Source organism: Colius striatus, chromosome 1 (assembly GCF_028858725.1).
Source record: "Colius striatus isolate bColStr4 chromosome 1, bColStr4.1.hap1, whole genome shotgun sequence".
In the NCBI taxonomy this organism is placed as follows: domain Eukaryota; kingdom Metazoa; phylum Chordata; class Aves; order Coliiformes; family Coliidae; genus Colius; species Colius striatus.
The window spans coordinates 10,653,070-10,667,127 of record NC_084759.1 but is presented as its reverse complement, the minus strand read 5'-3'; the positions used below and the strand labels follow the sequence as shown (position 1 = coordinate 10,667,127).

The following is a 14,058-nucleotide window of genomic DNA, read 5'->3' as shown; positions in this document are numbered from 1 at the left end:
CTCAAAGGTTAATTCCTGGATATGTAAATTACTTCCCTGAGTCAGTCAAACTGTAAAATCATCATTATCTATATTGAAGGTGTGTATAGAGTTATGAAAACCTGAATATATTTAAAGCACTTGAAGTTTGTTTTTCAAAGACAAACACTTATGTTTTCTCAATCAAAAGTTGTTCATATTTCTGCATTTGGGCACTAGAGCAAGTTGTTTGAACTCAGTTATTGCAGACACATGTGATTGTTCATGTTGTCATCTAACACAAACACCTTTATACAAAATGGGGAGGAAAATGTGAGTTGTGCTAAGATGAGGAGCATATGTACACTTCCTTGGAGCGGAACTTCACCCCTAGAATTCTAGCAGGGAATTTGACCACAAAACTTGAAAGTACCTTCTGTAGGAAAAGAAAGCATAAGCTCTGTAGAAGTTTGCAATCATGCCTAGGTGCACCCAAACCTGAGAAGCAGCTGGAAAAGCTCACGTTCATGGTCAGCAGTGAAGCCTGCACAGTGCTACCATGTAAAGTGGACATCAAAATGACACCAACTGATTCAACCAGGAAGAGTCAAAGGGAGTAGCTAGAGGTAAGGATATCCACCATGTATCCAGACCAAGAGAGACTCCTTCTTCAGCAGACAGGCTCTGAGCTCTTCATGGCCCCTAAATATCAGTCTTACCCTCATTTTTAGCTTTATCTCCCCAACTCTCACCTCTATGACAAGCCTGTTTGGGCTGTGCCAGCACCAGGACCAGGGAGGTACCCACTTGCACACCCCACCTCCAGCACAGGAAAGAAAATGCACTTACTGCTGCCATCTTGTTCCAAGTTATCCTGCCCTGGGGACATTTAGTGTCACATCCCTGTGCTAACTGTGCTAGCAGTTGACTATCCTGTCAACTGTGCAATCACTGGCCTCACTGGTGTATGTAAATATTAAATATTGTTATTCTGAAGTTATTTTCTGGTTTGATTTGTGTGATCTTAAAGACTTGAGACATAACACAGAAAGTAGAGTGAGATTCATCTTGTCTAACTTGAACCTCTGAAAACAAGTCTTTTCTGGGGTAGGTATCAAGCCACATAGTCCAAGGACAGGGGCAGACTTCCCCAGCCCATACTAAAAGAAATATTTAAAGCACATGGAAGGAATTGCCTCTTCAGGCAAGATTCAGTTGTCTGACCCAGACAGGAGCATCTGCTGCCACTTGAAGTGCATCCTACCTAGTCTCCATATGCCACTCAAGGTGACAAGGGTCTCCCACATCCCATGTCCCACCTGAAAGCCACTTGCAGATCTCCAAGTGTCTCAGCAGGGACTTGCAACATGGTGGTGTGGGTGACCAAAGTAAATGCCCATCTCTTGCAAACGCAAGGATGCTAAAAGTTAGTTTAGCCAGGATACCTGAAGGTGGCTGAAATTCAGTGAAATAATTTCAGCTCATGGCTTTTCACATCCCCTAAATCACCTGTCAAAGCTTGAGCTCTAAGAAGTGTCATAGAATCATAGAATGGTAGGGGTTGGAAGGGACCTTTAGAGATCATCTAATCCAACCCCCCTGCAGAAGCAGGGTCACCTAGATCAGGTCGCATAGGAACATGTCCAGGCGAGTCTTGAAGACCTCCAAGGAAGGAGACTCCACAACCCCTCTGGGCAGCCTGTGCCAGGGCTCCCTCACCTGAACCATGAAATATTTTTTTCTTATATTTAAGTGGAACTTTTTGAGTTCCAGCTTCATCCCATTACCCCTTGTCCTGTTGCTAGATACAATAGAAAAAAGGGATGTGTCACCAAACTCTTCTCTGGGAGCCAGGCAGCATGTTCCAACAAGGGCAGCTCTGAGCACCGAGCAATCCAGACACCCCTAAGAAAATGGTTACACCATACTAATAACAATCATTTTACTTTGGACTGAGTTGACATCATTAAAGATAAAGTATTATGTTTCAGAATTGAGTTCCATTTAAGCAAAAGAAAAACTACGTTACTATTCAGGTGAGGGAGCCCTGGCACAGGCTGCCCAGGGAGGGTGTGGAGTCTCCTTCCTTGGAGATCTTCAAGACCCGAGTGGATGTGTTCCTGTGACTTGGTCTAGGTGGAACAGCTGCTGCAGGGGAGTTGGACTAGATGATCTCTAAAGGTCCCTTCCAACCCTACCATTCTATGATTCTATGATTTCACAATTTATTACTCCCTGTGCAGCCTCATCACACAGGCTCTCATTTAAGGAGCAAAAATATGCCATTTTCTAATCAAATTACTCCTCTTTTCTGCATTTGAAACTCATGCAGGAGATTAGTCATGTGCAAATCTGTGTTGGCTGGAAGAGAAAATACTGTTTCTGGGATCAACTTGGCATAGGAGTAAAACGTTAGACCAAGGATACCATCTGAAAAACTGTTAATATTTGGAGACTGACGGCCCAGTGTTTCAACTGATAGGATCAAGGACACAGTTCAAATACCTGGGCTGGAAACCACAAACTACTTCATTCCATCTCCTTTCAAGAGGAACTGTCAGATCATTTTGATGCAAATAGCTCAGACACCTCAGGTCTCAGTGCTTGGTTTTTCCTGGCATGAAGAGCAAAGCAAACCAGTGGAGAGGCCGTTCCCCACACACCTCCCTGTGCCACAGCTGCTGCTCTCCTGCCTCAGCCCCAGCTCTGTGTCTCTCCTTCCAGGCACCTCCTCAAGTGCAAATGCTTCCTTGCAAACAAACTTAAAAAAAATATAAAAGGATTTTTTTTTAAAAATATATCTTTGTATATTGAGGATGAGGGAGCCTGGCACAGGCTGCCCAGGGAGGGTGTGGAGTCTCCTTTGGAGGTCTTCAAAACCCATCTGGACACATTCCTATGCGGCCTGATCTAGGTGGATCTGCTTCTGCAGGGGGGTTGGACTGGATGATCTCTAGGGGTCCCTGCAGGACCACTCTTACCCCACAACTCCCCTTTCCTCCTGAGCCCATGGGGTGCAGAAAGCCATCTAAAGCTTATCAGCAATAATGTAGCACATTGAACCCAGAGAGACAGGGCAAAGGCTTTAACAAGGGCATAGAGGCCACCATTTTGTCCATCTCTGTTTCCTCCAAATAGCTTCAAGGTTGGCACCTATAAGTGTTCACTACGGTGCAGATCATTTCCACTATAGATAGAAAACTTCCCTGGCACTCCTCACTTTCCTCCAGGCATTCCTGTTTTTATTAACCACCTAGGTCAGAATTTGTTCCATTGAGGTCAAGTGACAAGGAAACAGTAAGAGCTCAGATGAGTATCCCCCAGGGGGATACTCAGAACCATCAGAGACACACCAGCATATCCCAACTGCTGCCCCAGAAAGGCCTGTGTCTCCCACAGACACAGATGTTACAGAACATTCCCTTGCTCATGTAGACATCCCAGGGGCTTTAGAGCCTCAGATATCAGTTGGCACCAGCCATCTCTATGTGAGCAGATAAATCAAGCCCTGAAACATCTACTGGGTAGGGTGACCCTGCTCTTAAAAGCAGCCCCGAGTTCAGCAGACTGAGATCTGACCTTGCCCTGTCCTGCCTTACTAGGACTAAAATAGGTCAGTGAATCACATCCTAAAATAGCATATTTCTCCCCACAGGTTACCCAGGGAGCTTGAAATGAGCAATGCAGCAGCTGGCACCCAAAGCTGCAGCCCTACTCGTGAGCAGGGAGGTGGAGCCCACCTCAATCATCTCTCCATTAGGGAGATTTATTTTTCTGTAAAACAGATGCATTAGCTGGGAGTCATCTAGTGGCAAAAGAGCACAACAGATTCGGGGAGGAACTGGCCTCCTTGTATAATCCCACACTTTCACAATCCTTCTTCCATGCATTATATATCATCAAAAGCACTCCAGCTTCAGGTGAACTACCTTACACATGCTTTTCCTCTAAATCTCCTTCATCTTATCATGTAACATTTTCACTCACATTTTGTCTTTCCATATCTGCCTCCCACCTCTCTGGGTCTTTGAATGAAGTTTCCCTGCAGACTTTTACTCCTGCCACATTTGCTTTTTCACTTTCAAGAGATGGTAAAAATCAAGAGTCTGTCTAGATATTCTCTGCAGATGTCAAAGAACAAATTCAGATCTTTCTTTGGACGTGTTGAACTTCACTGATTCCCACATGATGGATGCAACATCAGGTATGTCCTCCCAGGAGTGCCTGGCTGTAGAGCAAGCTGAGGCTCAGCCACGTGCACCTTCAAACCTCTTTTGCTCCTGCCTATGAAATACATTGCAAAATATTTGCTTGCAGAAAAAAAAAGTCTAGTGTGTATCTGTGTGTAAAAAGCATTTTAAACATTTTTTAAATATCCTGTTTTGACCAAGGAAGACAGACCAAAGAAACCAATGTCTCCATTGCCACTGATAGCCACAGTTTCTACTAACTTTAGTTACTACTAACTAAAGTTTCTACTAACTTTATAGCAGGTGCTGTTAAGAAGAAAGGGAGTGTTTCTAATTACCACCCAGAAAATGTGTCTTCAAAATGCACAGTATCCCTTTTTGTATGTAAATAATTAGGTCAAAGTGAAAACCCCTCACTCAGTCAAAATAGTGTTTGAATATAAAGGAATATTTCTCCTAAGGCAGGAGAATCATCTGATTCTTGGTCGTTTTCATCTTTTCTGTTTTCAGTTTTCTTTAGGAAAAAACTCTTTCTGGAGTCTTCCCACCAGGTCACTGCATAACATACCAAAAACCTTATTTCCCTCATACAGAGAGATGTCACATAAAATAGGGTTCCTGCACTTCTCTCTTCTTCCATGTGCCCACATGTTCCTACCATGCCCTGCCCATGGGACATACTTAACCTGTGCCCCTGTCGTTTCCACACACAGCTGCTCCTGCCTGTCGGCAGATCACACACTGCAGAAAACCTCCCTAAAGACATGAGCCCTCAGACTCCTGCTCAGCATTCATCTGGGATGAAGAACTCCATCATTTCCATGTGGAAAGCCTCTACTTACTCCAGGGATGAATGCAAGTACCAAGGAAAGACAAGCAGGTGCCTTAAATAGGGCAGTTTTTACATAGAATTCATTATGAGGACAGATGAAAAAGTTTCACAGGGCAACTAAAAAGATATTCATATGGCAACTCTATAACACATGTAACTGAGTTAATTCAGTAATGCATATATGGGTTTTCCTCAGAACCACATCTGTTTAAAGGGAGCTTCATCAAGAAGTTTTAAAAAGCCTGTGTCTTTCCAGTAGTGTTACTGCAGAGCCTAACACCACCTTGCTCTCCTGTTTCCAGCAGTGAAATGATAATGAACTTACTTTGAATAGCAGAGTGCAGCTCCTTTGATTAGTAAACTCTCTTTTACTGTTTCCTAGGTTTATTTCGATGATTATCATCAGCTTAGCTCATTCAGCTTTAAACAGAGAAATTCTTAGCCCTATCTTCTGAGTCAGCCTTGTGCCTAGGACCTAGAGAAGTAAGGATTATTTTCATACCATGGCATATCAGACAAAATATAACATTTCCCCTCCTTAAAGCCAAGCTAACATTACCCCTCAGATCAGTGCCTCATTGCTCTTATCACCCCTAATTCCCACCCTCTTATTCTCTGCTCCCCAGAAAAATAAGATTAGATATCTTCTGAAGAAAGAGCAAGACAGAATTGCCAGTAGCCCTCCAAAGACAGAGACTCTGCATCCAGTTCTCAACACTGTGGGGTTTATGGCTTTGTTTCATACTGCATCCTTCCTTGCAAAGGACAGCAAACCAAAACTGAACAACTTCTTTACAAGGCAGCACTAGCTTTTCTGATTTCTTTTTTCAATTTTTTGTTTTTATTGTGGGCTCAAACAAAGAATATTGTCATTAAGGCATTATTCCTCTCCACGAGCTAAACTAGGCAAAAGAAAATGGCTCTAAATATACCAGGACTAGTGTCTTTGAGCGTGTTTTTTACATTAACTTTAGCTACTGGAATTTGGGCTTCTTGGAAAAGCAAAAAGGACCAGCAGGACAGAAACCCCACTGAAATGGCCATAGTTGGAGGCAGGAATGTAAAGGTTTGCATTGGATTGTTTACTGCAACAGGTAAGTTCTCTTCAAGGACTTCCTAAAATTCTTCTTAGAAGACATACATTGCACAGATCTGGGGACTTTCGTTTCAAAGCAAGTGAACTCCTTTAATGTCAGGACACACTTTACTTAAGTGTGGCTTTAAAGGAGAATGGTTTCATGAATCATTTTGGGATGAATTCTTCCAAACCTCTTCACAATGAGCAGAACCTAATATTTATGTAGATTCTTTTAAATTAAAGAGTTTCATTTAGGAGTTTAGGCAAGAGTTAAAGAGTTTAATTTAAGAGTGACTGAAGAATACAACATTTTTCATTAAGGAGGACTGTGATCTTAATCTTGTACCAGTTTTCTGTTATCCAGTAGAACAGAAGAATTTTATTCCTGGAACAGTCTAGTTCTGTGTGGAATAAATTGCTACATAGCAGGCATTGGGCTGGCTCCTAAACAGAAAATGTTTCCCCACTGAGTGCTACTTTACACTCCCCTTTTTCTCTCCTTGCTGATTGGCATCATGAAATTTGCTTCCCTGATCCATTTTTGTGAAGGCTTCCTCAAGTGGTATTTGCCTGGCTAAGGCACTTAAGCCAAGCTGTAGTTTTGTATTCTGCCTGTAATATCTGCGTGCACTTCCCCTCCCCTCCATCCCCCTAGCGTCTTTGTTCTTGGACTGTGTAAGCGATGCTCCTGAAGGACAGTCTATCAGTCGTGGCAGAATAACAATGGCAATTCTGGCAATTCTGTCTGCTCTAGCAAAATCTTCCACTGAGAAAAATGAACCTAAAAATGCATACATTCAAATTGTCTCTAAATATTTAAAGGCTGAGCTTTTCCATGCACACACAGATATTAACCTTGAATTAATTTTTTTAGGGTGAGATTCTAATAACTGTGACCTGTACACAGGGAGAAAACTTTGTAAAGAAAATAGAAATGTAATTAAATATCTGTACAAGACTAGTTGAGACCACGTACCATAATTCTTACCTTTCCATCTTTCATGTTTACAGCCACCTGGGTTGGAGGAGCATATGTCAATGGCACAGCTGAAATTGTCTACCTGCCTTCAAAAGGACTATTGTGGGTCCAGGCACCTGTGGGATTTGCCTTGTCCCTTGTTATTGGTAAATAAATCACATAATCAGGACCTGTAAGCTTAAAAAAAAACCCCAAAACATTAATATATTAAGATGCATAACAGAGTACAGAGTACATTTTAAAAGTGATTTTCTTCAATCTTCCATAGACTCAGAATAACCATTCATAATGTCATCATCAAAACTGAAACATAGGTGACCCTGCTTCTGCAGGGGGCTTGGACTAGATGGTCTCTAAAGGTCCCTTCCAACCCTACCATTCTATGATTCTATAAGAAACTGGGGTAGCTTGGAGCTAGCATAGAGTTTTGCCTGCTTGAAGAAATTTATGGGACAGAAATCTTATCTGAGAACTTTAGAATCATGTAGCTATATGCATATTGCTTTTTTACCGTGGCCCTTTATTCACAGACTATTGGGAGAACTGGTGTAAATTTTTGTCTTTGGAATTTCTGTGTGATGAAATAACACTACCTTTGTTTTCCACTATAATGTATTGTTCTGAGTAGTCTCATCTCAGGATAAGTTGGAGTGCATGCAGCTTATCCCACTTCACAGCTTGTCACTTTTTTTATTGGAATGAAGCTGTTTGCAGCGTCTCATACCTAAGCTGCCATTTCCTTACTCTAAGAACTGTTGGACTCATGCTGAGATTCAGCTGTCTTGCCAAGACCAGAGTTTGAGTTATGCCATAAGTCTCTAAGGACACGGGATGATTAAAGCAAGGAAACTTTTGCAGACCTTGCACAGGAATTTCTAAAGGAACAATAACCTTTATTCGCAAGTCAGAGAAAAGGGTCCGACTGACGTGAACATGAATCAGGCTTGGAAATACACTGCCAGCATTTCTTATGTGAGTAATTCTTACTAATGAAATTGAGGAGTGCAGGTCTGATCCTGCAATCTTTACTCAGGTCAGTAGTGCCCAGACAAGCTGTCCTATTGGCTTCAGGGTTAGGCACAATATGTATTCTTTGGTTTTAATGAGACAGCTCTACATCTGAAGTCTAATATTTAGATGAAGGTGGGTGGGACTCGGTTCAATGTCCAGATTAAAACAATACAGTTTTGGGAAGAGACACTGAAGCCACTGAAATGAAAATGTAACCAGAAAAGGAATGTATATCAACACATTGCATCTCATGGTCAAGGACAAAAGTTTGTCTCTTTTTTAGCCATGTATTAGTCTTTAATGCCTCACTCTGCCTACTGACATTTTCCACAGGAAACATTTCAGTAAACTTTGTGTGTCAGGTTGGTAGGTCATTAGAGGTGAAGAGGAGACTACACGTGGGTGTCCTCTGAGCTAAGTTCCTGTTACAGTCACACAGGATTTTATGCTGTTTAGGTGCCTGGGGGGTCTTACCTGGCCTCCAGTAGCCAGATGTAGGTCTGCCAAAAGTGGAAGGCCATATCTATTGTGTACTTTGTAATCTGCAAGCTCTCAGACCAATGAAAAGCCACAATTAGACAAGTGAATTGAAGTGCCGGTGTCTGGCTGGCTGTATCATCCTCTAGGGCCCATTATGCATGAATTCCACACTCATATATAGGATTGATACCAAAATACCATTGTATTTATTTTCCTGGAATATAATGCATGAAAAGTTCTACCAAAATGTCATCACTCTGACAGGTGCTATCTTCTTTGTAAATCCAATGAGATCCAAGAATTATGTGACAGTGATGGATCCCCTTCAAGAAACTTATGGGAACGTGATGGGAAGCTTACTCTTCATTCCACCACTGCTAGGAGAGGTGTTCTGGTTTGCAGCTATCCTGGCATCCCTGGGTAAATACTTACTATGCTGTTGTATTTGTTAAAGCTCATGTGGAACCACTATCAGAGTATAATATTTGGGAATTGTGTTGGACTAAGCTGTGGAAAGATGGGCTTTATGCCTCCTTTTGTGAGAGGAACACAAGTATTTATCTTTTCTGGAAAATATGTTTTTAGGTTTAAAACAAATTAAAGCAGCATATATTCATGATATTACAACAGTGAGGTCTGGCAATAAGAGTCAGTACTTTCCTCTTGCCTGTGAGAAAGCAGATATAAAAAGGCAAGGTGCCTTGGCAAAGGACATGCAGCAACGTAGCAGCAAGAGAAGAAAGGGAATGTGGGATCTCACGAGTCCTCACTCTGCCCACTCTCTGTAGAACACGCGCTTCTCATACAGTGTGACGTGCTGGCATCATGAGAATAACATAGCCTTACTTATTCTGCATTATGCTTGTACAAAATCTGTCTCAAAATACTTGACCGCTGTCCTTGTCTGCAGGAGCAACAATGAGGGTCATCTTGGATGTTGGAGGCTCTTTGGCTATTACAGTGTCAGCATGCACTGTCATACTTTACACGCTACTGGGAGGCCTCTACTCTGTTGCATACACAGATGTCATCCAGCTAGTTTTCATCACCCTCAGCCTGGCAAGTCCTGTGCATTTCTTTATTACCAGCTTCCTAACTAAGGGGAAAAGTCCTGCTCTTTTTTTCCAGTATGTCTCAGACCAAAACAATTCCAACAACACCGGCCCTTGCCCTACAGCTCCTCTTCAGGAGAACAGGTCTCAGGAAATGGCCTCTAGTCCTTATGCATTTCAGACAGTGCTCACACAAGCCTTGCTGGGTGAACACAGCTGTTCTTAAGTAAGGTGTGCAAAGTCTGACAGAACAATCTTGGCTGGAGAGGACAGATCTGTCTACTGAAGGCACCAATTAACTCAAATTAGAGACTCTTAATCTTGATGCAAAAAAACAGAGAAATGTAGATTTAGAGTAAGGAAGGGGGAGAAAGGAAGGCTCTTAGTCTGGCTTTAATCTTATGTAACTTCATGTCCTACATCAAACTGAATTTCAACATTCCTCACATTGCAAGAGAGACATTGAGGTGCTGGAGCATGTCCAAAGAAGGGCAACAGAACTCATGAAGGGTCTGGAGCACAAGTCTGATGAGGAGCTGTTGAGGGAATTGGGAGTGTTCAGTCTGGAGAAGAAGAAGATGAGAGGAGACATGATTCCTCTCTCAAATCCCCTGAAAGGAGATTGTAGTGAGGTGGGGTCGGTTTCTCCTCTCAAGTAATGACTGAGGAAATGGCCTCAAGTTACACCAGGAGAGGTTTACATAGGATATCAAGAAGAACTTTTTCACTGAGAGTATTGTTAGATGCTTCCCAGGGAGATGTTGGAGTATCCATCTCCAGAGATATTTAGAAGCTGTGTAGCTGAGGTGCTGAAGGGCATCAAGAAGAGTGTGGCCAGCAGGTCAAGGGAGGTTCTTCTCACCCTCTACTCTGCCCTGGTGAGGCCTCATCTGGAGCCCTGTGTCCAGTTCTGGGCTCCTCAGCTCCAGAGGGACAGAGAACTGCTGGAGAGAGTCCAGTACAAGGCCACCAAGATGATCAGGGGAATGGAACATCTTCCTTAAAGGCTGCAGGAACTGAAGCTGTTTAGTCTGGAGAAGAGGAGATTGAGGGGTGATCTTATTAACATTTATAAATATCTAAAGGTGGGTGTTAGGAGTTTTTTCTATAGTAGCTAGTAACAGGACAAGGGGTAATGGGATGAAGCTGGAACACAAAAAGTTCCTCTTAAACATAAGAAAAACTATTTCGCTGTTGAGGTGAGGGAGCCCTGGCACAGGCTGCCCAGAGGGGTTGTGGAGGCTCCTTCCTTGGAGGTCTTTAAGACCCACCTGGACATGTCCCTTTGTGACCTGATCTAGGTGAACCTGCTTCTGCAGGGGGGTTGGACTAGATGATCTCTAAAGGTCCCTTCCAACCCCTACCATTCTATGATTCTGTGTTTCTATAATTCTATGGTTTAGTGGTGGGCTTGTCGGTGTGAGGTTAGTGGTTGGATTTGATGATCTTATAGGTCTTTTCCAACAAAAAGTTTCTATGTTCTATGATTCCATGATCTGAATAGATTCTCCAGGAATCTACTGTAGAAGTGGTTAACTATTTCCATTTCTATCCTAGTGGATCTGCATCCCCTTTGCCTTGATGAACTCTGCAACAGAAAGTATTTATTACACTGCAACTCATCAGTCTTACCAAGAACCTTGGACTGGGAAGATAGAAAAACAGTACTTTGGAAGGTGGCTGGATGACTTCTTCTACCTGGTATGGAGTATTTCTTGGACAGGTGGTTGGGAGAAGGTATTGTGCAGGGACTTTCTGTCTGGAAAACTTGTAGGTCTTTTCAGCCAAGAGCCTTATGTTGCACAGTTGGCAGAGACAGGATGATGCCCTATAGCAGCCAGAAGCCTGCTGGGTACCACTGGTAACAGCTGAATGTTTCAGGTGCTTGGGAGCATTCCATGGCAAACTTACTTCCAAAGAGTGCTCTCCACTGCCTCACCAGGACAGGCAAAGCTCATCTCTTACCTCTCTGGACTTGGGTGCTTTTCAATGGCCATCCCCTCTGTGCTCATCGGTGCAGTTGCAGCATCAACAGGTAAAACTAATTGTTTCTCTCTGGATAAGGAACATGGCTTTGTCAAAGTTGATTAAAACAATCCAAAGAAGACTTGATTTAGCTTTCAAATTAGCTAGTGTAGCTAAAAGTCCTGGCCACCAAGTTAGGTGATCTGTACTAGAAATGCAGAACCCTCGGTGGCTCAGTACACAGCTCTCTAGAGGAATGTAAACAGCCCCAAGACCTGCTTAAAGCTATTTCATTACAATTAAATGGACCTTGTCCTGAGGAAAGATGAAGGTAGACCCTATAAAACCCTATATAATCCTATTTTCAAAGAAATCACAGAATCACAGAATGATAGGTGTTGGAAGGGACCTCTAGAGTCTTATGGTTGCTCCTGTTAATGCCTTCTCCATGTAACATCCAGCAATATGAAGGAATCAAGAAGTTCAGTCCTGTAAACTCACAGCTCCTGACCAGGGGACACACAAGGCACACCATTCTATGATTCTATGATTCTATTCCTATGGATGCTACTGGGGAAAAGGAAAATCGTTGTAGTGAGAGCTGCAGCATGATAAGAGGAGTCACAAGAGATCACAAGAGAATACAATGAATTAACCCAAGTCCTAAAACACCGAGTGGGACTCCGTGCTTAGCCCTGCTGTGACTAGTCCCTGTGGAAAGGCAGCTTCAAGGACAGCAGAAATGTCAGAGGATTTGTTGTGGCTTTTCCTTGTTCTGTTTTACAGACTGGAATCAGACAAGCTATGGTCTCCCAAGTCCACTCGAGAGAGGGGAGTCAGCGATGATACTGCCACTTGTTTTGCACCATCTCTGCCCAGCATATATCTCCATTGCTGGTCTGGGAGCAATTGCTGCTGCCTCAATGTCCTCTGCAGATTCAGCTCTTCTCTCAGCCGGCTCCATGTTCGCTCACAATATCTACAGGAAAACCCTGAGGAAAAAGGTATTTGCTTACAGCATTCAGTAGTTTTGGTGTCAGGAAAGATGCTTTTGTTCCAAGACCTTTTCAAGTTCAGTCTGTGTGATCTGTGATTAGAGGAGTCTGTCCTTTGGCTGCTGAACTCAGTTCTGGGGGCAAAGCTTCAAACATAGGACAGTGGTCTTCATATCCTTGGTAGGGGATACAAGCACGCACACTGCTGAGCTTTGCTCTTTATAAAACAACAGGTATAAAATTTGGACAAGGACATTCATGAAAACAGCATGAAAATAACACCCTTAAAATTACAGAGGGTAGCTCCATCTCCAGGAGTGCCTGTCTTGGGGGCTGCTAGTGGCAAGCACTGCCTGAGACCAGTAAGGGCTCGATGAGACCAGCCCAGGGCAGGCCAGCACCAGTCAAATGTTGGGTCTGCAAAGTTACAATCTCTGTTTTACAGGCTACAGAAGTGGAGGTCTTATGGGCCATGAGGATCTCCATGCTGGTGTTTGGAGCCGGGGCTGCCAGTCTGGCTTTTTACTCCAGCTCTGTCTATGACCTCTGGTTCCTCAGCGGGGAGCTGGTGTATGCTCTGCTCTTCCCCCAGCTCTGCTGTGCCCTCTTTGTTCCCAGTACCAACACCTACGGCTCGGCTGCTGGCTTCTTGGTCGGGCTCCTCCTGAGGCTGCTGGCAGGGGAACCTGCGCTGAGCATCCCCCCCATCCTCTGCTACCCAGCCTGCTCCCGGGTGAACGGGGCCTACAGTCAGCTCTTCCCTTTTAAAACATTCACCATGCTGCTCACCTTGGGGGTGATCATTGCTGTTTCATACCTGGCTAGAGTTTTGTTCCAGAGAAATCTGCTTCCCCACAGGTGGGATGTTTGCAATATCATGGGGGGAACCAACATCCCCATTCCCCTGCAGCAGATGGAGAAACAGGTGGGTTCATCCACAGCTGGACTAGAAGAGAATCACGGTTAAATGTGGGGCCTCCTTTGAAAGGTCACAGGGCATTCAGCAATTAGAGTGTGGCACAAACAGCATCACTCTTCCCTTTGCTTTCTCCAGTCATGCATTATTTAAAGTCCTCACAGAGCAATAAAGACGCACTCTGTTCATCCAAGGAGAATGTGTGAGCTCACAGTCTGCAGTGATTAAAGGCACGTGGTAATGGAGCACGATCTTGTGGTGGTGACCATGGGGCACCTTGGGCCCCAGTAGTGTTTGCTTTGGGGTGCCCCTGGTACCCCACCCGAAAGCAAGGCTACGAATCACGCTTTAACACCTACAGCACTCTCAAGTCACATACTTTCCTCACCACAAAGGAGACCAATTAATGTTTAATAGATTGGGTATTCTTGATTAAAAAAAAGGTGAGCAAACCTGCTCTTATTACAACAGCTATAGAGTTATAGCATAATCATAGTTGGGGAGCACACTAAACCTCTAGAAACACAGATTACTGAATGCAGTACAACTGCCACAGCAGCCCAGCAGTAATATCAGTTCTGCACCATTCTTTGTATGCTTTA

General features: G+C 43.6%; 1 protein-coding gene across 1 annotated transcript; it reads left to right on the top strand.

The window, feature by feature from the left end:
* Positions 1-5,896: 5,896 nt before the first annotated feature.
* Positions 5,897-13,507, top strand: LOC104563177 (high affinity choline transporter 1). Its single transcript, XM_010209546.2, has 8 exons — positions 5,897-6,074; positions 7,070-7,183; positions 8,793-8,948; positions 9,439-9,587; positions 11,138-11,281; positions 11,462-11,615; positions 12,332-12,549; positions 12,986-13,507. Exons 1-8 carry the CDS (start codon positions 5,897-5,899, stop codon positions 13,505-13,507), a joined length of 1,635 nt encoding a protein of 544 aa, XP_010207848.1.
* The last annotated feature ends 551 nt before the right edge of the window (positions 13,508-14,058 follow it).